We start from the raw sequence: 27,894 nt of genomic DNA, 5'->3' as shown, positions 1-27,894 counted from the left end.
ACAATCGTAGTTCCTCACATTCTATTGGTAGTTCAAATGTTGTGAGAAACCCGGTAACCAATCAGAAGATAGAATGAAATAATCGTCTTTTGGGTAAGGCAGCTAACGAGGACAACGGGTAAATTGGTGAAAAGGTGAGAAATTGCAACCGAGGATAGATCAAAAAGTGCAGAAGTCAGACGTGTTTTAAAAAGGGATGCTAGACCATAGCTTGTTGTTCGCTTTCAATTGATACAGTATCTGCATGGTAAATATTTGTTATTGGAGGAAATGCAATCGCTGGCCCAGCAAGTATTGTAAGGTTCTGCAGTTCGTTTGTGTTGCCTGACCTGCTAATGTAGCTAGTGATAGCTATCATAGCTAGCAGATAACTTTTTTCCGCTTTACAATTAGTGACGTTACAACAGTATATAGCAAGTAATGCATCATATGAAGGCTCTTAATAAAAAGAGCACACAGTTTTTGTTTTCAATTGTTTGATGGTATCAATAATATTAAGTACCGTCTTTGCTGTTTTTTGAGATTTGCAATACAGTGTTCGCTATCTGTCTGTCTATCCAAGACGCTTTAAATGAGCTAGCAGATTTTGACAACTAGCTTAGCTTGCGTTACAGCTATTTACAGGGTCGGTAATTAAACGAGAGCTATATATATTTGGCAATATTGTAATTATGTTGTTGTGATGATTAATCTTGTTCAGTTTGTCCAGAATAACGTGATACCTATCAACTGTGGGATATGTGCTATAGCGAATATGTGACCGGAGCTTTCACCGTTGATGGTTTAGGACAGTTAGCTGCCCTTGTTGACTAGCTGAACAGACGCTAGCTACTTGACTAGCAAGCCAATGTCAGCTAATGCATTCCAATCTAACTTTAGTCTTTACGATTTTGATGAGGCTAAATGTCTTTGACTTTATTAATGGTAATAAGCCAAAGGCGCATGATTCCACTGGCTGAGAATCCACTCAAAGGCATGCATTATCCCTATCCAGCAATTGTTGCGATATCGTGAAGCTAACCTCTCTAGCTAGCTAACTAAACAGGCTTAACGGTAACCTTTGATTGTTCTGCATACTCATGTGTTTAAAAAAACGTACACCTGTTTTACTGGAGAATGCTGAGAAAGCTGCATTTTGAACCAAGTAAGTGTTTTCTTTGACTGACAGTTAGTTTCTTTTACAAGTAACCTATATTGTTTTTTCTTCGACGTTGATTTGATCCAGCTGTCGTTGACTGAAGAACGTTTGGCTTCTATACTCCGACATGACCAGTAACTGCTAAGCAAAAAAAATACATCTACAGACATCCAGGGTCATACATTTAGCTGTACTCCTCCTACAGCCGTTCGACATGGATTCTGGGGCGGTAAGAAGACCGATTGCTCCTGCTGCATTGAAACAGTTTATACACTTTTTCCCCTTACCATTAGTATCTGAAATAATTGACATTGGAAGAGAAATGTGTTAATGCTATCCTTTTTTTTCAGGAGGTGATTCCCATTTGGCAGAATAAGCCACATGGATCAACCCGAAGTGTCGTGAGAAGAATTGGCTCAACTCTACCACTCAAACCACCCACCCGTGCATGTTTTCAGGTAAATGTTTACAGTGTTGCACTACTATTTGAATCTCTACTGTATTTGTTGACAGGCATTAAGTCATTCTCTGTGTTTTCCCCCTGTAGGAACTCCCAGGTCTCCCCCCTCTGCGACCCTCGGATGGTCCCATGGTCCCCACCCTGGCTGACATTGCATGGCTTGTAGCTGATGAAGAGGAAACCTATGCAAGAGTACGGTATGTGAAGCTCTGTAAGCATCTGCCAAGTCCTCACTGGATGGCAGACCTCTTGCTTCTCTGCTTATTATACAAGACATGTGCATGTCTAGTTGGGATCAACTAATCGCCTACAGTCATCTGACGTATATTGTGTATGTTTATCTCCCCATTTATCAGGAGTGACGCACGTCCTCTGCGACACGAGTGGAGACCTACACCTCTTCTGGTACTGCACAGGAACTCTTCTGTGCCCAACTTTCGACCAACAAGCGCAGGCAAGCGCATGGAGGGTCTGAGAAAGCCGGGAGTGACAGCCATGAAAGGCACCACAGCACTGCAGGATGAGCTCAGCAAACTGCGGGCACAGATCGCCAAGCTTGTTGCGTCTGAATCAGGTTGGACACTTGGTGGTCTTCATTTACTGTGCAGGGGTCTTGTCGCTTTTGTCAAGATGATTTTTGCGGAATTGATTCAGACTAACCAGACTGATAGTGTTTGTTCATGTTGTTTTCCTGCAACAGAAGCGAATACTAAATATCTTCCTGGAAACAAAAGTATATCACTATTAGTGACCATAAGCCAGTCACAAACAGGCAACAGTGGTACAGGAGGTAGAGAAGTCGTTTAGTAATCAGAAGGTTGCTAGTTCGATTCCCTGTCCAAGTGTCCTTGAGCAAGACACTAAACCCCTAATGGCTCATGATGTGCAGTATGCCATCGGTGTAAATGTAAACTGTGTATACATCCTTGTAAGTTGCTTTGGATAGCGTCTGCTAAATGACTAAATGTAAATTTAAATGTAAACAACTGAACAAAAATCATCTTCGAGAGTGTGAACATTTTTGAAAATATTTAGCAGACGGTTTTGTTATGCTCATTTCTTAAGTTTTGAGAATTATAAAAAACAAAGTAAAAAATGTGACCTGTGTCTTTTCAGGCTCCAACCCTTTGACCCCAGAACTCCTGTCGCCAGATGACACCAGTGTGGGCTTCTCCATGGCCCCCTTTGAGGCAGCCGCCTACCAGCCCAATCCCATCGCATCCTTCGTCATCAGCGACGTCACAGAGGAGGAGGAAGAGGAAGAAGAGGATGAGGATCCAGATGAGGAGGATGTGTCCGAGCTGGTGCGCGACCCCATGCCTCCTGTCTGCATGACCGCCTCGGCCACCTTTGACATCGACAGACGACCCAGCATGGACTATAGGGAGGCAGACGAGGACACAGTGTCGCTGTCCAAGTCGACAAGCTTTGCTGACGTCAGGGACATCTTGAAGGACATGAACCGTATGAAGATGAGCAAGGACAGGTCAGTCTGGCTACAATAGTGTGTCCTCGTATGCATCTAATGATGCATGTGTACTTGACCATTTCCGTAAGTTGTATAAATAATGCATAGCAACTCTGTCTTCTGCCTGTAGATACAATCGGGGATGCACCTCACTAATGGAGGAAGACTCGGCCTCCCTGATCTCCGAGGTTCTGAGGAAGAAGTTTGTCCTGAAGGATGAAGACACGGTGTCGATGAAGTAGACCGTGGCCTCTGCCCCAGATCCCCCCTCCATGTAAGTTGTGCATCACACCTTCCATGTTTAGTTGTGTCCTCCTAGTAGGACATTTTCAGTCAAGTTTTGAACGGTGTTCAATAATGCATTAGACCAGGGACGTGCACAGGAGGGGGTAAGGTTGCTCGGGCACCTGCCCATTTGCCCTCCTCGACTGAAGTTGCCCCTCCGAAGGAAATGTATATTTTTTTTAAATAATATTACCGCTGCAGAACTTCATGTATGTATAAAATAATCGCGGAATATGCGTCCAGGGCCGTGGCGGTTAGTGAGAGTTTCAAGTGATATAGGCAAAATATGCGTCCAGGTGGAGTGTTGCCCCTTTTTTCCAGGGCAGGGCATTTGCCTTTTGCCTCCCTGCATTAGGCTTTAGGACATTTAATTTAGGAGATGTATCATGCATGTGAAATGTTTTGAGTGTACATAAGCCTTTATTTTTATTTATATATATATTTGGTGTGTGAGCTCCAAAAAACTCTGGTGCTCGTACACTCCTGGCGCTGTAAATGGGAAGCATAGTGGCTCGGACTGAGCCATAAACAATGCCAGCCAGCCAACCAACCAATCAACACGGTGCTTCATATGCCTGGAAGGGAGAGTTGAAATTTGATTGCAATTGAGTCAAGTATTGACAACCTCAAAGACTGCCTTCAGTGGATTCAAGTGAACCAAGTCACTGAATGAGGAAGTGATGTCCTAACTGAAGACCCGCCTTGATGAGAGGGCTGACATTGCATTCTCATTCTCAGAGTTTGGTGACATGCAATGGCTGGGAGTGCTCTTTTGCCGTATATGTAAGCCATTTGAATAAAGAGGCAAAAACAAAACACGCCAATGTGATGAGCAAGTCATTCATTTTTCTTTCTAAATTTGATACAAAGTAATTCAAACTGAACTAAGGATTGCATGGACACTTTGTCTATTGCAGTGCTAATTAAAAAAATATTTTTTACAGTTGACCAAATTCTTCCATTGAATTGCCAATAGCACAATTAATAGATTAAATAGGCCAAAAAACATTGCATGGGGCAGAGTATGTTCTCATCAGTAAAGCTCAGCCAGTGCCTTATGTGCTCTCTGTTCTTGCTTCTGTTCCCACAGAAACCCATTAACTCAACTGACCGTTTCTCCGGCGGGTGGACTGTGGCCCTCCCCTCCCACCCCCACCCAAGCTCTAGGATGCCGCACAGGAACCGAGGGCTAGGACTGCTCTCCTTCCTTCACCAACACTCCCTGTCCCACCTTGCATAACCTCCGACTGCAGATTATCCTTAGAGGGAGGAGGTGTCACAGCACCAGTCTTTCAGTGCGTTTGTTGCCCAGCCGTTTGGACTGGATCCAGTCATGCCCCACCCCATCCCATCCCCCATCATTCACTGTAGAGTTCGGCCCTGCATAGCAGTTAGGTTCTAATCGCTGCTTCGTGATGCAGATCCTCTCCCTAGCACTGACAAGGAGGTCTGGACAAAAGAGGCCCATCTGAGTATGCCTGAGGTTGAAGATGCCCTACAAAATCAGTGACTGATGCCTGGATGACCATTTAGTTTTTCTTCTTTCTGTTCCTCCTTCAGAACGGGAAGAATTAGTTCTAACCCTTTTCTTGCCTCTAGTATGTTATTTTATTTGTGGAGTTCCCCCTTTTTTTTAAGAAAAACCAAACAAAAACAAAAACACATACTTGAAACTGTATATACAAACTACAGACTGTGTAGAGTGAAGTCAGAAATGATCAGTGCTGTGATGCTATACCCATTTACTTTGCCCAACCACGGTGAGTTTGTCTGCAAAATGCTGCATACATATTTTAATACAATCTCCATTTCCCTATCCTTCATTTGGGACGTTTTCTACATTATTATTCTTCATATGCACCTTGTCTAGATCCTGAAAGCTAAGAATTTAACCTTTGACATTTCAAGCATTTGCTGCCTACAAGAATCCAGACCTGGACAGTAAAACCTAGAGCAGGACATCAGTCAAGCGTGACCCATATTGTTTGCTGTGGTGTTTGGAAAGAAAATATGAATGAGGTGCTGTTTGTTTTTAAGAAGTGCTGCTGTCATGCTGCCTGTTTAGGCAGCCCATGGAGTTATCCTTGTGGAGAATGTGGAGATTTTCTTTTGTGGTTTGTTTGTACGTAGGCAAAACTGCATGTGTGCCATGACAAAAAAAAAAGAAAAAGCTGTTGAGAGACAACATAAAAGCCTGTGTAGTTTGTGTGTGTGATTGTGTCTGGTCTGTTCTGTTGCCTTACTTCAGAAGCGGTTGGCACTCCATATGACCAACCCTCCTTCCGGTGTGATTTAGTGGTAACCTTTGAGATGTGACATTTATAACCTGAGCCCTCCGCCTTGTATTCATCTTACATTATAGAACATACAAGTCATTTCACTCCGACCTTATGGTTGAGTTTGTTTTTAAATAAATGGAATTGAGTCAATGGTTACTTGGGATATTTAATTCTCTTCATCAAATCTAATAAGTCTCATTAGGTAGTTGCAAAACTCTGAATTGACTGAATAAGGTTTATTGTCAGGCAAGTTTATCAAGAATATGGGTGGACTTGAAACCGTTCTTTGCAGGTCTGTGTTGTCGAAGTCCACAGGAGTACACACGAAAACGCCACTGGACAAACCAGTAAGCAGAGAATGCTTTATAGTGACAGTGAGATCCACATGATATGTTCTGAATGAAAGGAATGGAGGACATGGCTTGGGGTCCTCTATCACGGGTTCTCATTGGAAGAGGCTTTGTGCAAACACACATTATGTAATGGAGCAGCATGTACTGGAACTTCATGAACAGTCTGCTTTTGAGTTCCTGTTACGTCTGGATGCCTCAGAAGAAAATCAGTTTGTATCAGGCAGGTGTGAGACTGTTGGATCATTTTACCCAGTCCTGCCCTTTTTGACTTCATTGTGGTACATGTTGGTTCAGAACTGCATTGTTATTTCAGAAAACTTGAAAAGATAACTAGAAACTTGAAAACAACAGATTTATTTTGGTCTCTAGTTGCATTGGGATGTTTGCAAAACAAAAACTATATAATATGAAGGTATTTCATAGTTTTACCAAGAATGATCATGAATTGTAAAGTACTTTTTGCTTTGTAATCATGAAGGCAGCTTTGACGATGTTTTACACATTTTTGGACCTATCATCTTTTGCTGGGAATGAAGCAGTGAAAATTCTGTTTTTTTTTTTGTCAACAATGAATAAGTTGTTGTAAATGTTTGCATTTGTGAAAAATATTAAATGGGCTGTTTTAATTCATTGGACTTGTTTTGTGAAACGACTTAGCGGAAATGAAGACTAGTGTTGCACAACTCCTTGATAAAGGGCAGCCTCATTAGAAGCTAATTAAGAGTGGGTCACTGTATTTTTAGCCTGCAGTGACAGACTTCGGCCACAAGGTGGTGTAATCCTTATACCAATAGAGCCTGTTTTAAATGCAAGGGTAAAATCATGTCCTGGGTCCTCTATATAGCTTCACATTAAAGGCTGTATAGTTTATAGGACAATATGCTTAATAATATATTTCTACAGATGGCAGAAATGCCATCCCAAAGACCCTGATGGTTATCTAATTTGTGCTCCCTACCTGTAACACTGTGTGTGCAACTCAAAGTCACAGCTACAGGAATGCGCTGCCTGACATTCCCTTCATATGTTGAATGGGGGATGAGGATACACCTTGTTGCTATTGGCCATGTACCAATACCGTTTCCCTCCGTCATGTTTAGGCCCTCCCTCACCTCTCCCTGGAGGTATCGGTAGCTTTAAAGATTCTAGTTAACCTCATTTTCTGTGCGGCCCTTTTTCTCCTGAAGGCCTGGGTTGATTCAGGCCATCTGCAACTCTGAGTCTATTTTCTCTGTGAGTCCTTGGCCTACTTTGTCACTCCTCACCTCTAGGAAGTAGATCCTGCCTATTTTAGCTGCTGCTAGATGTCTGTGGAGAGTTTGTTTAATGAAGCCGCGTGTCACAATGTCAAGTTAGGAAACCTATAAATAGCGACCTCTGGGGTCACTTTCATGCATTATTCATAATCTTAGATCATCTGTTTCACAGGAGGGATAATTGAGAGGTTATGAATTGTTCAAATCATCAGATCTGATAATGTAGTCTGCCTCTGTGTGAGGTGCTGAGTGGGAGGATGTCTTCACACATCTGAACATTCAAAACCAGGTTTTGAACCAAAAGCCAGAGCCAGCCCCAAGGTGAAGTGTCTATAAAAGGCATGAATTGATTTTAGGGGCAGGGTTTGACTGAGGACAAACTAGTTTCACATTTGATGATTGTAGGTGAACTAGTTTCATGTGTGAGGCGGATGCACAAACATAGTTGAACTTGTACCACTAGGGGTAGTGGTTGAACACCTGGCCTACTAACGGATGGTGGTTGTTTCATCTTTGTCCACTTGACTAGCAGGACATTATTTTTTTTGCTAAACATGTTCTTATCAACCAACAGATCATACTGTTCACTTACAATCTACCCTGTATCACTTCTCTCTACAGGTATGAGAATAAGTATATCCTGTCTAACTGAATTAGTATACACTGTCTACATTTATGGTGTTATATTCAGTTTTTTTTCTGAAGTTGATGAACTCCTTGAGAAAGGATCAAGTCCTAGAATTGCTCTGTGTAAACCTAATGACTGCGACATTTGAAAGAATTTGAATTTCAAAAAGAAATTAAATTTGAAAGACACTGGGGAATGTGTCAGGGCCCAATGCGTGGAAATTCTGTGGAAGTATCAGTCAGAACATGGTGAGATTCTAAGGATTTGATTTTTATATGAGGGCCACTGCTCAGCACGTGTGTCACTGAACCACATTTGTTTCCTTCTTGGCATCCCAGCACACATCACCGCTCCCCTATCACAAGTTTAATGAACAGTGAAATAAAAAAGGAAATTCAATTGCCAATTAGTAGACGATAACAGTGAGGATATCATGAGATATCATGAATATGAACGTTCATAGCATAGAATAGATTAAAATGTTGGATGAGAATGACTAATGATTTGTTTAAGAATATGTTCTAAATTCATCCTTAATCTGAATATTTACATGGTTTTCTGATACAGAGATGGGTAGAGGACATAATCTACTGATAATCAGTTAGTGCCTGAACCTGACAACCCACATGAATGTCACAGATTTTGGTTGCCATAGATTCCTTTAGAGACTACAAAGAAAGTCTTGGTAATGGATATGAAGGCTGGGCCAATTTAGAAATACCAGGCATAGGGATGGTTTGGTCGTTACATTCTCTGTTTCTAGGGCTGGAGTAAAGTGAACGTCACAGTGCTTTGTGTATACAGGAAGATGGTAATAATAGAAATATATTCATTCAGCTAGCTCCTGACAAGACATTGGTATGCCTATCGAAATGTCGTTTCATTCCATGTCTTTGGATCAGTCAACATTTACAGATTGAACAAAATGGTGGATTATTCAAATATGTCCTTGGGATTTCTCTCGCCTTCTGACATCACAAGTCCAAAGACGGTAACATAGCAACAACAACCAAGTGGATACTACTTTACAAAGATGCACAGACAGATTTCAGTAGGGAGCCCTTGGAATACACCCTTCATGCACACTAGCACACATAAATACACACAGCACATTACTCAATTGAACACAAAGAAAACAACAATCAAGGTCTTTTCCATAGAAACTTCTTATTTTTAGCATTGCTCCATTTCCAGTGTGCTTTTGTGTCACTACAAGGCTTTTGTGCTCTATGTTTTCAATGCAAAGCAGGAACGTGCATCATTTTTCTGAACAACATAAGAAGAGCCTTTCTTCATTTACATACTTGATTAAGTCAGCTTAACTATTTGTTTTAAAATATTTACTGTTTTTCTTTAACATAACATGCTAAAATATGCCCCGTTTAAATTAAATAACTTACATTCCCCAGATGTGTTTTTCTTTCTGCATTACAGTAACTGTGTTAAACAAAGGTATGTATCGAAAAATAACTGAAGCAGCACACTGCAATTAAACAGCCCAAGTTAGGCAATTGTAAGGGGGAATTATTTCACCCCTTCCTCAGTGGTCTGTGCCTGTGTCTGTGCCTGTGTCTGTGTCTGTGTCTGTGTCTGTGTCTGTGTCTGTGTCTGTGTCTGTGTCTGCACCTTTCAGTGCGAAGGGTGTGTGTGTTTTAGCCTCACTCCCCTTATCCCTTAGCTGCCCTTGTCATACTCTGCTACCCTCAGGCTGGCTCTCTGTGGTCACTCTCTGGGCTTAGTGCTGGCCGTGGGTGGAGAGCAAGTCATTGATTCATGGCCGCTGTGATGAAAGTGTGTATGTTTATATGTGTGTGCGTGTGTCTGTGTGTGCATGTTTATAAGTGTGTGGGTGTGTGCGTGCTTATATGTGTGTCCATGTGTATATATACCCATGTGGCTGTCCACGTTTGACGTGATGAAAGAGGGGTTGTGTGGAATCCTCCACTTTGAGAGTCTGCTCGTGTGGGAGGACCAGATCTCCTTGTCTCTCTGTGCGGTCCAGTCAGGCGAGTGAGAAACCAAGAGGGAGACGATCAGACGCTCACCCTCCTGTGTGGCTCTGGGTTGGATATCTTTATAGGGCACTTGAAAGGAAACATTCCATTTTAAGCACATGTATAACACAAGCTGAAATAATATTAATAAATATTATAATATACTATAATTAATATACTAAATATACTAATAATAAACCTTATTTATATAAATAAATCATAATCTTTCATCCACCTGACCATTCATACATCTACCCATCCATCCTTCTATCCGTCCCTCCATCCATCCATCCATCCACCCCTCCATCCATCCCTTCATCCATCCCTCCATCCATCCCATCAATCACCCCCTCCATCCATCCCTTCATCCATTCCTCCATCCACCCCTCCATCCATCCCTTCATCCACCCCTCCATCCATCCCTCCATCCGTCGTTATAATAAAATGTCAGTTGGATGGAATGCTGGCATTGATCCCCTGCTCATTTTGGCGCAGCTGGAGCTGAAGCACCACATGTCAGGAACAGAGACAGGCATGGACTTGGTCTGACAGCAGATTGGCATAGAGGAGGAAGACACGGGCAAAATGAAGACCAAAGACCTCACCTTTGAACAGCAAGTGGTCCCCTTTATTTATAGGCATGGCCAGGTGTTGCATGGTCTATTTTGGGCTGTGTACAAAGACCACGAAAGACACTTGGAAGTGCAACACAAAATTGTAACTGTCTGTGTGCCAGCTGGATTCTGAGAAAGGAACTAGTTCAGCACACCCTAAGAACGTAGACATGACTTTTTAGCGTTAAACATCGCGTTTCATGATCTGTTCCACTTCATTACTTGCGTTTGTGATTTTTCCATTTAGCTTTCCTGTTTGGGAGCTTCCTCTCGGGTGATTCATTTGAAGCATCCGCACAAGCTCAAGGCGTTCAATTTCACCAAATCTGCTTGGCTAACTGGAGCATGATGAGCTCCCAACACAGACAGAGCCATTTTGGGCAACATCTCCCCCCTGCTCCTCTTGGATGCGTTAGCATTAGCATCAGCATCACATCTCTGTGGCTCAGAGCCTGATTTGGGCCCACTGCTTTCATGCTGGGCCTGGCTGGGCCCCAGCTCACTTTACAGAGCCAGCTGCCTCCCCTCTGCCATCAAAGGGGAGAAGGGAGCAAGCAGGAGGAATTCACGGCGTTCCAGCCTCCCACTCCCTGACCCAAGCACTGAAGGGTCACGTTGTGATCAGTTATCAGCCGAGGGCAGACTCTCCCAGAAAAGGCAGAGGGTTCTATTTTATTGTGGCTTTTCAGAGGAGCATCTCTAAAAATGGCTAGGTGTGCTATACGAGGTGATGCCAGAGCTGATATTTTTGCTTCATATGTGGTGCATCTTTAGTATTTATCATCAATATTTTCATATTTTGTGTAAATAAGCATAACATATTCATAGTCCCTGAATGGGCCTGGTGTAAATGCTTCCATTATTCTGCTCATCAAAATGCACTGGTTGTACTAGTTTTCCCTGTTCTTTAAATGGCACGATATCATTAAGTCAAATGAACACATAACCTCAACATTAAGCTTCACACCAACACTGCTGAGAGTGACAGGCACAGTGCTTAAGGTACATAACAGCAAGACGCAGCAAACAACAGCACTGACCACCAGAGTTGACTCATACTGTACGTATCCACTTCATGCCAGATGCACACAAAGAGCAAATTTAGCCCTAATACAATATGAAAGATAGGGAATGGGGAGCAGTTTATTGCATCAGAACAAATAACAGATGAGTCATGCCTTTGTGACACAGGATTATTTATAGGATATTGGACCATGTGTTTGTGTCCATTTCTGTGCAAATCTAGTACAGCAGGGTTAGGAAGTTATATCATACTTTATCAGAGAGGATTCAGTTTGCTGCTTATATGGTAACTGTCTTCTTACAGCCAACAGGCAGCTTTAAAACTAGGCTTGTTGAGGCCTATTGAATTTAGTAAGGCCTTCCAATATGAATTCTTTAAAATGCAAGTAAAATATCCCCCCTTGTGAAAATGACTATAACAACTGATCCTGTTCATAGTCTCTAAAAACCTGCAGACCAAACTTTGTACACAAGAGTCTATTGCATGTAAGCTTGTGTAAACCCACAAAAAGGTATGCTCCTGCTCATATCTGTGGGATCATTAGCGAGGGTTTAGATAAGGGTTATTAGAGCACATCCCTTTGCATTCTGGAGCATATGCTCTGGAGGCTGAACGCTCAACTCCGCAGGGGTTCTATTAACAACCAAAAGGAAACAGCTTTACGTTGCTATTTAAAGATCTATTCCAACCTGCCAAGTCCCTTATCACCTATGATTTGCCTGTTTGCATTTCCGTTTATGCAATGCGTATAGTGAAACCAGTGTATGGGTATCAGGGTTTGTTTTTTCCAAATAGCAGTCTTATGTTGAGCCACTCTATAGCTTGTGTCGTCCCACTGACAAACCCATGGTGTTAACATTTATTTAAATGCGAAAGGAGAGCCTACGCGGCAGAAGTCACAAGGTCTATTCATTTTGTGACTTCAAATGCTGTGAAATGGGTACAGTTCCCCTAAAACATTTCCACCAGTGTGGCCACAAAGGCGCAAAAGGCCCTTGTGTGCGTGCGCACAAGCTCACTGGGATGGAGAGGCTCCCTGCTCAGTGTAAGTTTTTCGTGGAAATGCTTTTAGCGAGGTGGGGGAGCAAGAGCCGCTGTGTGCTGTTTTTAGCTCTCGTCTGCAGCCTCATTAATGCTGCGTGGTGCACAGAGAGGGTGACCGCCAGCCGCGGAACCGACCGCGCGGTTCGTAGGGGGGCTGGTCATGCGTCATGACAGTAGACACGAAAGGGGCTACTAGGAATAAGAGTAACTCGCGCTCATCACTGTCATTTATGACTAAATGTACCTCGTGATGGACAGAGAGCACTTGTAGCATGTTGTTTACTTCCATCTGTTGTGGTGCTCTATTTTTAACTCTGGATTTCTGGCTGTGACGACATTACTTACAGAAGATTTAATTATTGTATCAGAACTTTCATCACAAAGTTGTACTATAGTGGAAGTAGACTGATGAAAAACGGATAGAGAAAAAAGTTTCTGGAGTTGGCTTTAAAACACGTATTACATATGTTTGGTACATTTTTGAGAACTATATTTTTCGGGGTTTCACTTATAGGTAGTCTGCTCTCGACTGATTAGTCCCCGTATTTCATCAGTAAGATGACCTGCCGGGATTTGAGGTTTGAAACATCTCATTAGCTTGACTTAATGAGCACAGAGACAACTTCTTAGGAGATTAATTTAACACATTTCTCTATCTTCCCGCTGCGTTTCCACAGCAGAAAGTCTGCGTGGGGTGGCACAGCATGTCCTGTACGCTATGGTTCACATTGGGTCGATGTGCGTTCGTTGCAGTGGCTGCTTGAATGTCTTGTTTTCAACAGCTGTTCTGCAATCTACTGAAATGCTCTGAAATGTCAATAGCCTATAACCAAAGCCATGGCTCCTCAAAACTGGACTGATAGCAGATCATGGTAAAATGTAGTATACTGTACTAGTGTATTAGAGTACTGTAAGTGATTATAGTGGAGTAGAGCTTTGCAGGCAGTCAGCTCCCCTCTCACACTTATCATGCAGGGACCATCACATCTGTCAAGGAAAACACGTTTTAAAAATAATTGCTCTCTGACATGCTCAGTCTTTGAGGTGTTGAAAACCTGTGAGGAGTGAAGTGTGACTTCTAGTAATGTGTTCCTGACATATCTCGTAGACCGACAAGATCACAAAACATCCTGAAACGATACCTTCATGAGGATGTCACCCCTTTCACAAGCAAACGTCACGATGACTGCTTGATCTAGTTCCGATGGCAGTTTTTATGGATTTTACATTGCACAGGCAGTATGCTTTGTTATTTTGTTCAGATTATGTGAAAGCCATATTCTGTACTTGGTATGTATCTGTAACATAATACGTTATGACAGAACATTAATCTTAAGGGGACTCATAATCTTATTTTCTTCACAGTGAAAGAATTACATATTCAGCGTTGCTCTGCAATAGTGCATCTATTCACACCTCAACTCTGCCTTCTGCTATACAGTGAACAATAATGCCAGGATGAAATTCGCACATGCTTAACTTAGAAAACCCAAAAATCAAGTTCTCATAGAAGAAAAAGCCCTTGTATTCTCCAATTGTGAGTCAATAGTCTCTGATCCACCTGATGGTTATCAATAATGGCCTTTTATACTTGTTTTTAAATCCGATATATAGTAAGAGCCATTCTGTGTGATCAACAACACGTCTCTTTTAAGACTTACAACCATACTGACATTAAAAGGGCAAAAAATCTCCCATTCCATTGAGTTCACTTCTGAATTGATTGTATGCCCACTGTGCCCCATACCCATTGTGATGATTACAAATCAATCCCTTCAGCTCAGAAAAATATGACATGACCACAGAATGCCATGGGGCTAAACATAGGCGCCCTCGTCTGAGAGGAAACGCCTCTGGTCCTGGGGTTGGAGAGTGATGGAGACTGCGATATGTTGGCTGTCAGGGTAATCCAGCTCAAACACTTCATGGGCTCCCGGTAGGGTTACTGTCCTGCAAAAAATGCATTCTGGCAGATGATGCCAGATGCCAGTTGTGAGGCTTATGCTGTTTGTAGGAGGAACAGACTATTTTATAGATTTGATTTATGGAGAAATATTTCTTTAAACATAACATAAAGATACAATAATATAATCACATTGGATTTCTTTTTTTACTGGGTTTTACAGAAAGAGTCTGTTCTATGGTTAATACACTCCCCACAATATATAAGCTCCAAATGAATGTGTAAGACCTTTCACTGAATAGATAATGTCTGGCAAGTGTGTGTGTGTGTGTGTGTGTGTGTGTGTGTGTGTGTGTGTGTGTGTGTGTGTGTGTGTGTGTGTGTGTGTGTTTGTGTGTGTGAGAGAGAGAGAAAGAGTGAGAGAGAGAGAAAGAGAAAGAGAGGAAGAAGATAGCTGTTTAGTGTATAGAATCGTGTATGACCTCTTTAGCGTTTTGTGCATTATAGTGCATTATATCGATACAAATACTCAAAAAAATGCTTCACCTACCTATACTTAAATGTATTTATTTTTGAAATAGACACTTTTTAAAGGCCCATCCTGTTTTAAATTAATTAGTTCAAAACTAGAGCTGACTCTGTTAAGGTATTTTACAGAAAGTAATGGATCTAGAATATTTGATAACTATAGAAGCAACACTTGCGACACACAGATGGCAAAGGCTTTAACAGGTGATGTCAGAATGGCTTAAAAAGCCTCAGATGAGAGCTCATTGTCACATGGCATTCACAAAAAGGGATGGGGAAGGTGGATTAAGATAAGGGGCATCATTGCCTTTTGGTCAGTGAACTGGTATCTTGTGCAGTGCCATCCAGAATTATTGGCACCCTTTTGTAAAAATGAGCAAAACGAGATGGAAAAATAAATCTTTATTGTTTATCCTAATGATCTTTCATTCAAAATATTCACAAAAATCTAACCTTTATTCGAAGTAACTTAATTGAAAGAAACATTTAATATCGTGGAACAAATATTTTTCACAAAAATATGTGTGCCACAATTATTGGCACCCCTTCATTTAATGTTTTGTGCAGCCTCCCTTTGCCAAGATAACAGCTCTTCTCTTATAATGTGCAATGAGCTTGGTGAACACATGGCACGGGATCTGAGACCATTCCTACGTATCTCTCCAGATCCTTCAGATTCTGAGGTCTACGCTTGTAGACTATTCCCTTTAGCTCACCCACAGATTTTCTATGGGGTTTAGGTCAGGGTACTGTGATGGCCATAGGAAAACCTTTATTCTGCGGTCGGTGAACCATTTTTTTGTAGATTTTGAGGTGTGCTTCGGATCATTGTCCTGCTGGAAGGTCCAACCACGGCCCATTTTAAGGTTCCTGGCAGGGGCTGTGTCATTTAATATCTGCTGGTATTTGATGGAGTCCATGATACCATGTATCCTAACAAGTTGTCAAGGGCCTTTGGAATAAAAACAGTCCCACAACATCAAAGATCCGCCACCATACTTTATAGTTGGTATGAGGTGTTATTCTTTATGGCTGTCTTTCTGTCTACGCCAAACCCACCTGTGATGTTTGTTGCCGAAAAGCTGTATTTTGGTCTCATCTGACCATATAACCCAGTCCCATTGAAAGTCCAAGTAACATTTAGCAAACTATAGGCGCTGTTGTTGATTGACGGCAGAGGCTTTGTTCTGGCAACCCTCCCAAACAACTTGTGGTGAAGAAGGATGGTAGTTTTGGAGACTTTCTGACCCTAAGACTCAATTAACCTCTGCAATTCTCCAGCTGTGATCCTTGGAGATTCTTTTGCCAGTCAAACCATCCTTCTCCCAGTGTGTGGGGTTAAAGTACACACGTCCTCTTCCAGGCTGATTCTTACTCCTGTCGCCTTTAAACTTCTTAATTATTTCCATGATATTGGAAATGGGTATTTTCAACTGTTTTAGAGATTTCCTTATGTCCATTTCCTCATTTGTGCAGCTCAACAACTTTCGTTGCACATCTTCACTGTGTTCTTAGGTCTTTCCATTAGTGATGAATGACTAAGGGAATCTGGCCTGTGTCACCTTCTATTTATAGCCCAGTGAAACAGGTAGTCATGGTTGACCACTTAAGAGTTCCTATTCAAACAGGTGACCTTAAAATGTAAAACATGACTGGAAATATACTTCAGTTAGATTTAAATTATAAGATTTTCTAGGGGTGCCAATAATTGTGGCACACATGTTTTGGAGACAAAAATATTTTTTCAATAATCTTACTTTAATGAAAAGGTAAGATTGTTGTGAATATTTTGAGTGAAAGACCAAGAGGATAAACAGTAGACATATTTTGTCATAGCCTATTTTGCTCATTTTCACTAAGGGTGCCAATAATTCTGGAGGGCACCGTATGTGGTTATAGGCACTGTTTTAAAACAGTAAGGCACCAGTCACAATAGCCTTGCTATTTAGATATTTTTGTGTGGTGGTTTCCATACTTGTTTTTGCTCTTCACTGTGACACTAATATCTGTCATTTGCTTAACTGTTACGTCACTCTCATACACTCAATCTCATATTTGTCTCTCCTATGTCATCATTTGGATCATTAATAAGCAAAGGACACGTCACAAATTAAACTCCAAACACAACAGTGATTGTGTCAAGATATTCAGATGTTTCTAAATAAAACAAGCACAAGCATGAATAACCATCAGTATATTGTTCGAGTCATTATGTAAAGTGCATAAGCACGGAGCACATTAACAGCGCATCCCAAAGCTGCAGACCACTCATTTCACATAATTAACCCCCTCTCTCCCCCACCCATACTCTCTTGGTCATGAGCAGCAGCTGAGTGGGAAAATTATAGTCTTTCTATTTCTTTTTGCACACTTGTTTTTTCCCATCCCCCTCTGTCTTTAAGAGCTACTAGAACGCTTTTTCAAGCTATGGGGCCTAAAACAACCTCTGTTTTTGTTTCACAGTCTTACATACACTGTGGAAGTGAACCTGGCAACTGGCAGTTTTCTTTTTCAGGGGGTGCCACGGCAACCAGAGTGATTAAAAGGTGTGAGAGTGTGTAGGGGTGTGCGCCAAACCTCTCACAGTCACACCCCAGCACGATAGAGGCATCCTTTCTGTTAAGAAAAAGGAACAAGGTTTTAGTTCTCCGTCAGTCAGCTGAATACATGTGAACAGTATAACCATTCAAAAGCATAAACATTCAAAAGTATTCATCCTTGACTAAGCAAATTCAAGTATTTTGAACCTGGGTGTCTTCCAGGGAGGAGCATGTCTGCAAGCATAAACGGTATAGAATATCGGTTGTATTAATATATCCAAAACATTCAGATGATTTCCCCAGAAAGAATAAATGCATCTTCATGTGACTATGTGTAATTCTGCACTACATCAGTTTACGATAATTTCCTACATTGATCCTATTATTGTCATGTTGTTCCTTCATCCTGCATATGTTGTTTACATCTTACATTCTCACAGCATAGGACTTGGGGACAGCAGAACAGTATCATACCTTCGGCAAGAGAGTGGAACAGATGGAGAGAGAGAGAGAGAGAGAGAGAGAGAGAGAGAGAGAGAGAGAGAGAGAGAGAGAGAGAGAGAGAGACTTCATTGCACATTATCACAATTTATCATCACCATCTTGAAGCTACAGTGACAGTATTGTGAGTGAGATTGCTGTACAGTAACTGTTTCAGCTAGACTCCTCCCTCTAGAACTCCTATTCGTCTGCTGGCAACGTAACAGTCGCATCCACAAGCTCTCTGGAACAGTACCACCTCTGGGCGCTGAACATTTTCGCGCAGTACCGACTTCCACAATACTGAATCGGACCCTCACACCACAAGTACCGCAAAGTTGTGGCGAAGTGGTTCAAAACTTGTGTTCCTCTTCATTTTGATAGTCAGCGATTGTACTCGATTTTGGGAGATTTATCTGGTCGCCTTGCCACTCGAAGACTGTGGTACTTTGTTCACTAGATCTGACTTCTGTTTTTTTTTGTAAATCTCTGGGAAAATATGTAAAGACACCTGGCGCTCCCACAGGTGGACGCACGTGGCCAAGGTTCATCAACTCGCATTCTTTGTTTTGTTATTTTTAAAAGGACATGATTCCACCGACGAATATGATGCAGGACGACAGTAGTGGCAAAGAAAATAAACGCGAAACCCACAATCTTCCACAGTCTCCTACGTCCAACAATAATCAAGAAACAAAGGTAGGCTCCCATCCATTTTGGTTCTTATTATTTGACTTTCTGTGACCAACTTGTTTTCGCAATGAAAACTGAAAACATCTGGCCATAGGCTGCTACACACTTGATCAACAGCTGTCAAATCAACATGTGTAACTGCCTAGTCATGGACAAAAGGGATAAGGTGCTGCTCTCTCTTAATCGTGCTCAAATGAGGTATATGTGCAATGCTGTTGTAATGTTCAAGATGCGAGACGTGGTTATCTCGTTTTATTTCGTAAAGTCATTAAAATGCCTCAATTACCAGGTCTCCCTCTTTCGTGCTCTCTATGTAGACTACCCTCTACGTGATATGTATAATTATTTTGACCAGAGATTCTCAATGAAGTTTCTCTGTTTCACGTCGTATGCGTACATTCTATTGACTACCAGCCCCACAAGGGAAATATTTCTTCATTCCCACTGGCATTTTGTCCACTTCTTTAAATATCTTAATTTGAGTCATTTATGGGCCCTGAGTACTACAAGTGAGTTGGCTACTACAAGTGAGCACTTGCAGTACGGCCAGTTAGCCGTGAAGTATAGGAAAGGGACCTGGTTATAGATGTTTTTGGTCAGTCAGAAAATCCAGTTATAGTGTTTCTGGAGATGAAGCACCTAATTTGGATAAGCAAAATCTTCCAGATATACTGTACATATTTAAAATAGATCAATATACATTATGACATGGTTTGTCTAATGACCCTATGAAAATATTTAGCACAAAGAAATTATATATGGTATCACAAAAACATGTTTACTGAGGCATGCTGTATCACCACCCATGCAATAAAGGCTTCCCGCAGAGCACTCAGTAAAGGATATTTGAATGAATTAAAATAATAACCTCAGAAAGTATTAAATCCATAATATAGTGCTCATAACACCACATTTAAACTCCAGCATTCCTTTCATAATTCATAATGTTCCCCAAGGTGCCTGTGGTAAATGAGCTCTTAGGGCAAGGAGAGTTTTGGGGGGGGAAAAAACAACAACGCTCATTAGGTTCCTCTTGAGTTGATGGAGTGCCTCTGTTAAGACACTTCAGGAAGTTATTGCTCTTGTGACAGATCTGGTGTCAGCAGAGTAGTCTTTTTCTGCCCAGGTACCACCTCCAAATGCAGTGCTGTTTTCTTCATGTCATGGCCTATTTGTTTTCATTTCTGGTTTTCTCATTTAGGCCGGCAAATTGGAGCTCAGACGCAATCTGTAGAAAAATGATGTTGCTTTAGAACTCTGTGTGTATCAGGAGGAGAGCTTTGGACGCCGGAGGTTATGTGTGGCCGGACATGGTCTTGTGCCGTCATATCAGTTTTTCCCTCCATTAGCCAGCGTTTGATATCTGGCTCCAAAAGACTAACCCCTTTTCATTGGCATGGCTTTTATAACATCACTGTACTGAAGTTGCGAAACAACCAACCACATCACACTATTGAAGCTCTATTAAGTGGGAAGGCTAGGCCCCGATCTGTTACAGCGAGGAGTATACAGTGCGATCCAGTCCAGTCGGACGGATGGTTGAAGTAGTTTCGCAAACCAGCCCAGTTGATGTTGGTGTCTGATTCAAATGAGGTAAATGTGAAATCTTGTTGTAATGTTTTAGATGCGATATGTGTTTATGGCGTTTTATTTTCGTGAAGCTATTTTAATGCCCTAATTACCAGGTCTCTCGTTGAATGAATATGCGTCTTAAATATAAGCTGCATGTAAGAAAAGGGCAACCTATGAGGTAACATGAGATTTAAAAAGAAAGGGCCATTGGACAACACATGTCATGATGTATATCGATCTATTTTAAATATGTATATCTGGAAGATTCTGCATATCATATGAGGTGCTTCATCTCCAGAAATAACTGGATTTTCACTTTCTGCCTGGAAATAGCCAGTAGCCTCTGGAGATGTGAGGAAAATGTATTTATCAATCCCAGCTTTATCTCAGTCAAAACTCTGTTAGACATTTGATACTCTTCTAAAGGCCAATCCAATCTTAAATGTTTAGATACGAGTGGAACATTTAAGCAAGTAGCAAGTATATAAATTCACTTAAATCTGGTATGTTTATGTTGCAGTATTGTCTTTCGGAGTCTTGTTTTACAGAATATGTTTGCCTTCGGCTTAATTTCACACCATACTTTCTAACATGGTTAACAGAAAATAATTGATACCTGTCATACTACTGATGCCGACTTAAAATGGCTTGGTTTCATAAATGGTCAGACAGGAGGTGACGCTGGCTTCTTGACGCATCTACAACCAGGGCCCTTTCCCTTACTTCACGCCTAACGTACTGCAAGTGCTCACTGGTCAAATCAATGAATGTAATCAGCACATACCAAGTTCACCTCACTGCATTTAATTACATCAAAAGTACTCTATAGCTATTGCAAAGTCTTGAGTGGGTAAGAATATGACAGAGTAATTAGGCAAGATGATAAATCTGGCTCTTCAGCCATAATTTCAGCTGTCATCACTCATAGATCTGTGAATGCCTCGGTGTCATGAGAGTGAGACTGCCAGTCCTCGAACTGGAGTGTTGCCACATTTCTTTGATGTCCACAGACAGGGCATGTTAGTGGGCGGGCTTATCGATCATGTTCCAATTGGCTGCAGCGATCAATAGGCATCATTGCACCCCAGCATGATGTAGTGCCTCAGTGAGCCTGGTGATGTGGTCTCGCCATTTGGATTGGTGAACTCCTTTTGTAGGCTCCAAATAGAGGAAACCACGTCTATAAATAGAAAGCATCCAGCGTAAGAACAGAACGTTTATCTGTCATTACCCAAACTCAGATACTTGTAATTACTCATGCGCTCGTCAATGACTATATTTGATCCATTTCAGAATGGCAATGATCCATTCCCAATGGCCTCTGATACTTTTGTTGTGAAAGTGTCACTTACATTTTGATACACTGATCAAAGGGCTGTTTTTGACATATTTATGGTTGTTGAAGTCTGATAGTAGAATAACCTGAACATCTGTGTTTGAATGTGAGGTTTTGTCTCAGGAGCAAAAAAAAATCGAATCAAAAACAACATCAAACCATGTTTGAAATACTACACTATGAAGAATATAGAAAACAGACATTCTGCTGAAAGTCTATCAAAAGCAGACCCTGATTTTCCACTAGACCTACGTAAATAACTACATATTCTAAATATGTTATACTAGGAAAACTAGATATACAGACAGAACTCAATATACATAAACTAGACATACGCATACATACAGTACATATACAAAAATATGTACACACACATTCCTATTATGGCTCTCATTAGACCTAAATAACTACATATACTAAATATAATATACTAGGTAAACTAAATATACAGACAGAACTAAATATACATTTAACAGACATATACATACATACATATACAGAAATATAAACACACACATTCCTATTTGGGCTCTTATTAAACCTAAATAACTACATACGTATACTAAATATAATAAGATAGGATCACTACATATAGTACAGACAGAACTAAATATACATAAAACAGACATATACATTCATACATCTACAGAAATATACTTAGGCCTATTTAGGCTCCCTCTTGGCAGAATAGCAAACACAGTTTACACACAGTCTGCCCTGATAATGTGATTTTGATAAACCCCGATGCCTATTTGAGCTCATTGAATGAACACATTACTGTTTTAAAAATGGAACATAAACTCCTCTCTGTGCCTGCCTCGTCTCTTGATGTCGGCTAAATGACACTGAAGTAAATTGGAACAGTGCAGGAGACGTCTTTCAGCTTACAGTGAGGGAATATGAGAATGGCACCCTGGTGAGATAGAGGTTTCCCAAGCCTAGACTATCATGGAGAAAATGAAATTAGTAATCCTGGCGGGATACTAATGATATTTAGTTTTTGACAGTAGCAGTGAGTTGATTTAAGCAATTGACATTAGGTGACCTATTTGTAGATTTATACAAATTAATTTGATGATTTCTGGTCTAGCTTTTGAAAGTCAGATGTGCTAGTAATGATTTATATCCCCAAGCCTGTGGTGGTTGCTACACTGTATTGCCCCCCTGCCCTCAACTGTTGTTTATCTCTTGTCTTTCCTCATCTCTTCTGCTGATTGTTTTGTAAAGCTCCAGAGACTTAAGCGATCGCTGTCCTTCAAAACCAAGAGCCTTCGCAGCAAGAGTGCCGACAACTTCTTCCTGAGGAGCAGCGGCGACATGAAGTTCGGGTCGGATCTTTGCTCGGACGTCAGCAACAGCACGGGCCAGCTGAGCGCCTGTGGGGTCACCCCTGCCACCCCCGCGCTTGCCCCCTGCCCACCTATGCCCACTTTCATGCCATGCCTGGCCCCTATTGCCATCTGCCCACCCATGTTCACTGCTTCGCAACCGATGGTGAGCCCCACTGGACACATCTTCATTGAGTACATCTTCAAGAAGCCCACCTTCTGTGACATTTGCAACCACATGATTGTAGGTAAGAGTCTCTCTTCGTTTTTATTTTTACTGTAGAGGTAAACTATGTGGTGTTTTTGCTCTGTATGTCCGTTTACAGATTGTGGTCATTTCATTATTTAGCCAAAGCTTTATAACAAAAGACCCACCAACACTATACTTGTGGCATATATACAGTATATATATCTCTTTGGGTATTTGTGTCTTGTGTTGGCCCACTGGTGAGATAATGTATGTATTAGGTACGTACATTAAGTGCTTATAGTTTTATTCCACTTGTCAACAAGTCATCTCAACAAGAGCTGAAACGAGCCAACTTTACCATCAACCAACCAGGTACCAGAACAGAAATCACAGAACCGCAACCAGAACAGAAATCACACTCAGAGGCAAAAGCAGATGGGACAAGAACTCATGTTACGTCAAAACGTGTCTGACCCTCATCACTCAGCCAGACGTGCCTGAATAACGCATGTGTCACCTGTATGAGTGGGTCAGCTGGGCTGTGTTGGACCTAACGGATGGGCCATCAGAGCCTCTCCCTACGCAGATGCTCCAGATTCATGCCCCCTTGTTAGGCACCCATCCAGGAGAGAACATGGTGGGGGAGGAGAGAGAAGTTGGTTGGTTGTGTAAGATGGCCCTATTGGGGGTGTAATGAGGGTCTTGGTCACCATCTGTTCAGCAAGAGAGCTTGAGCTAAATGATGGACCATGAGAGAAAACATAAGACACCATATGGTATCTCTGAGGTGATGGCTTGTTCCGGGGGAAATGCCTTTTTTTGGTTGTTCCAAACGCAGGTGCCAAAGCACCAATCTGGCTTATTCTGTTCCAAAACCGAAATATGTTTTAAATGAGGTTTCACTGCTTTCTATCAAGGTGCCTTGTTTCTTTTACAAACAGACTCTCACCTCACTGTTACCACGGTGGATGGTGGCGGATGGAGTTATCTCAATCAAACAAATAATTGGTTTATTTTCTGTGAGATGGTGTATGCGTGTGTGCTGGGCTGTGTCTGTGGGCATGTGGATCTGCTTGTGAATGTGTGTGCACGACTTCATATGTGCACCAATGTGTGTATTTGTATGCGCGCACGCACGTGTGTGTGTGTGTGTGTGTGTTTGTGTGTGTTTGAGGCAGCTGATGAGGTGGGTTGTCGCAGGCTCGTTAATTAGCCCAGCTGGAGCACTGGCCCTGCTCCATTCCACATGCCCACCTGCCAGAGCCCAGGGTCAGCCAGCGTCTGGCACCGAGGAGCTGACAGGCCGATTTATAGAGGGGAGAGTCGGAGAATCCCCACAACCCCTGGCTATCTGCCACACAGAGTCCCGCGGCGTTTCAGTCGTGTCTGTCATGGCGAAACTTTCTTAGGCTCAGGTGTGCGTAGTTTTAATAGGCGTTTATGATGCATAGTTTAATAGGCACTTATGCTGGAGATGGCAAACATAGTTCCATAATCATATGTTGTTCACAGTCTCCTCTTGTGAATAATCACACCCCCAGGATGCTCTCGCAGTATGAGGGAAAATAAGAGTCAGATGTCTCGTCACAGCAAGTAAGGACACCAGAGAGAGCGAGAGAAAGAGAGAGCAGAGGGAAGCACACAGGATGTTTCACAGACTGACCTTCTGAGTCAGACCACCAAGATACTAAAATCCTTGAAACCGTTCATGAAGCAAAGACCACTTAGAAATAGGACAGTAACACTCATGCGGTCACACAAAAGACGTGGTTCATTTAATAAGATCTCACTGATTCACCTCAGTTTCGGTAAAGCTGCCATCAATTCCTGTTAAACGTTCACCAGGGGCATTTTCTTAAAAAGCTATTATGCAACACACTTCCAGTCAGAGGCCACTTTCCTCTCCTCCAGCCCCCACGCAGTGTTGCACCCCATCACCTCATTTCTCTTGCTGTGAGCTCTGCCTGGAGGGCCATTTCTGCAGTGATTGTGCTTGCCATTACTACACGTCCTTGCACAAAACACACCTCTTTGCCACTTGCGCACGCACCTTGCTTGTCCAACAAAACATGTTAGAGTGAATGGCCTGCACAAAGACTGACCAGTCTAAAATGTACCCGGTACAAAAGTATTGCTATAAAGGAATCCATTTTGTAGTATTTTAAACTGAAAAGACTACAAAAAACCTGAAGCGGTGTTGGATAAACAATGATATTGTTATGGTAAGATATAGTATAGATATATAGTGCTATTTTATGACCAGGTTGTCTGACTTAGCTCTCCAAATAATTCCTCACAATTTGCTACCCCTTGAGACAGAACAACGGACAGCGTCATCATTAATAACACGTCTGTGTCGGAACATATGCCTCCGACAAGCCCCATCGGCCATCCTCCCGACTCCCCCTGAGGCGGAGCGGATAGCTGCCTGTCCTCACCATGCCACTGCAGACGTGACCAGTCTGAGGGGGTGTGAGGACAACGGGAGCTCTCTGTCCTTGATAGTTTCTCTCCATATAATGGATTCCTCACAGTGAATGTGTTGATTCTTCCAAGGAAGGTGAATAGCATCTTGGGAAATGACGTATTGAGGCCTAATTCAATAGACAGGCAGGTTCTTACACGCAGCAAAGAAGGGCCCTGCGGAAAGCTATTTTCATCACTTGCACACATTCATTTGGTAAAAGAGATGACCACCTTAAATAATAAATGGTTCAGAAGTTTCAAAATCCTTACCACGCACAGACATAAATCATGTCTTTAGGTTCATCTCATTTCTCATGTATGTCCGTCCTTGATTCCTCCATCCTCATTGCATTGCGTCCTCACTGTACTTGTTTCCAGGGGCGGAGTGGGACACAAAAATCCACCGGGACAATTCTAACTGCACCGGCCCACCACCGGCCCACAACGTGCCCACAACGTGCCCACAACTGGCCCAACCCGCATCCCCTCCACCTCCCATATATCAACTACAGAAACAAACGGGCGGCTTTTGATCATTATTGTTAGATTTAGAGTTGATGTGTGGGTGACAGACATGACAGTGACAGTGACAGTGTATTTGTATATGTACATTTATGGAAATACGGAACAAATCGACTCCCGTATTGGCTCAAATGTTATGCTAATTCGCAACAATGTGTCCTGTCAACTCACTCGCATCTAGTTGACGGCTGGTTGAATAAATCCGTAATTCTTGTACATTTTGATGCACTTTCCTCCTGCATCCGCCTCTTTTTCAGTCTGGCCTTTTTGCCCCCTCCTTTCTCCTTTCTCCCTCCATCAGGTACGCTTCACCTGCTCTCTCTCCCTGATAGCCGCTAATTTATCTCCCTAGGTTCACTTGATAAAGGCAGAACGATACACATTTCCCATGATGCTTTGCTCGACCATTCTACATTCAACAAAAAAACGAATTAAATCGCTGGCCAATTTATATTTGTGGTCATGAAAGTAATGGAGCGTCTGAATAAAAAGAATTACATCAATATAGGAGGCTAAACAAAAATCAGAAGGTTGGATTAATGGGAGTGAGTTTGACAGACACCACCATAGGTGTGATGTACAGAGACAAATAGTGCTATAAATAGTGGTTGGACGGCCCAATCCTGTAACTTTCGGAGAATTTAGAGATTTTCACAGGACCATGATTTGACGTACATGCAAATTCGATGGGCCGCTCATGGCTTTGACTCAACGGCTGCAAAGGCCGGCCTGCAGGCTGGTTCTCGAGAGATAATTGGCCGACAGGCCCACCGGGAAAAATCCCGGTGCTCCCGATGGCCACTCCGCCCCTGCTTGTTTCCTTCACATTTTTATCTAAGGGAAAGGCTAGGACGTAACAAAAGGCTGGAAGGAAGGAAGGGAAAAGGTGAAGATGTTGTGTAGAAGATGTTTTTCATTACTCCATCATCTGTAGAGGGTTAAGCAAAAACATCAGGATCCCATTCATTCAAGAGTGAGACCAAATTCGCATAGCTTTTATTACAATATGTTGCTATAATTGTTTTATTTTATTATTAGTTATTGTTGTCGTTATGTTATTGTTTGTCATTTATAAATGAAACGTTATCATAGGTTTGTACACAGAAAACAAGTTATATATGGTGTTTTCGCCTACTAAGTCTTGCAGCGGTTCTCCTCCGCAGACTTGGTGGCCGTATTTTGGCTACTGTATTTTGTTTAGCGTTTTTTTTTTTTTTGTATTATGCGTTGTGACATATATCAATTTGCTGTGAGAAGCATTTCAAAATCCATCAGATTTTCCATTGACGTGAATTGACGAACTAAAAAAAGCCTTTGCATTATGATGTTCATCACACATTAATGGCAAACAACAGAGCCATCGTAATAGTGGTGTCACGCAGAATGGCCTTCATCATATAGTTAGCCTATAGTAATAATATATTCTACTTGATGTAGAAAGTCAGAAACACAGAAAGTCCTGTTAGATGTTCCGTGTATAATTTTTTGCATCTCGTCTCATTGTCAAATCTATCTAATTATATGTCCTGTATAAAAAATATAATTTAAAATTTAGAACGCAACAGAAGTATCAGAGAACGATGAGCAAAGGTAGACAATAAATTGATAGTTTCCAAAGTTTCCTCATGTTATTTTAAACTCCGCTTGGCTTATTGGCCATTTATTTGTTCTGAATAGAGAATATTACCTGTGTTTCCTGAAAAGCAGTACATTATTCACTCCATTCAAATAATTGTCAATCAATACTTCTTTCTCGTTTGTCTTCAAATACTTTGAAGGCTACCTGAATATTT

The 27,894-nt window shown here is 41.8% G+C and overlaps 2 protein-coding genes across 5 annotated transcripts in view; both read left to right on the top strand.

Moving 5' to 3' along the window:
- Positions 1-79: 79 nt before the first annotated feature.
- Positions 80-5,557, top strand: mtfr1l (mitochondrial fission regulator 1-like). 4 transcript variants are annotated; one of them, XM_080850778.1, is made up of 8 exons: positions 80-134; positions 1,226-1,367; positions 1,489-1,596; positions 1,686-1,795; positions 1,955-2,172; positions 2,715-3,084; positions 3,197-3,340; positions 4,442-5,557. In XM_080850778.1, exons 2-7 carry the CDS (start codon positions 1,353-1,355, stop codon positions 3,306-3,308), a joined length of 933 nt encoding a protein of 310 aa, XP_080706904.1. In that variant the 5' UTR covers positions 80-134; positions 1,226-1,352; the 3' UTR covers positions 3,309-3,340; positions 4,442-5,557. The 4 variants fall into 4 exon arrangements, with proteins under 4 accessions (XP_080706904.1, XP_080706905.1, XP_080706906.1 ...); XM_080850779.1 differs by lacking the exon at positions 80-134 and adding an exon at positions 135-247; XM_080850780.1 differs by lacking the exon at positions 80-134 and adding an exon at positions 145-296.
- A 13,025-nt stretch (positions 5,558-18,582) lies between these two features.
- stac (SH3 and cysteine rich domain) overlaps positions 18,583-27,894 on the top strand; it is a gene marked incomplete at both ends in the record, with an annotated part of 28,551 nt that continues 19,239 nt past the window's right edge. The window contains 2 exons of the mRNA XM_080849857.1: positions 18,583-18,693; positions 22,823-23,171. Of these exons, the coding sequence (XP_080705983.1) occupies positions 18,583-18,693; positions 22,823-23,171 (460 nt within the window). The remainder of the gene's footprint in view (positions 18,694-22,822; positions 23,172-27,894) is intronic.

The sequence above is a fragment of the Sprattus sprattus genome (genome assembly GCF_963457725.1).
Source record: "Sprattus sprattus genome assembly, chromosome: 13".
Lineage (NCBI taxonomy): Eukaryota > Metazoa > Chordata > Actinopteri > Clupeiformes > Clupeidae > Sprattus > Sprattus sprattus.
Note: the sequence above shows the minus strand (reverse complement) of the source record. Positions and strands in the feature narration are given on the sequence as shown.

Bases quoted from the DNA above. Each gene is read 5' to 3' on its own strand.
- mtfr1l (XM_080850778.1), top strand. The intron at 2,173-2,714 runs GTTGGACACTTG...GTGTCTTTTCAG, and splicing joins GCTTGTTGCGTCTGAATCAG to GCTCCAACCCTTTGACCCCA. The intron at 3,085-3,196 runs GTCAGTCTGGCT...TTCTGCCTGTAG, and splicing joins ATGAAGATGAGCAAGGACAG to ATACAATCGGGGATGCACCT.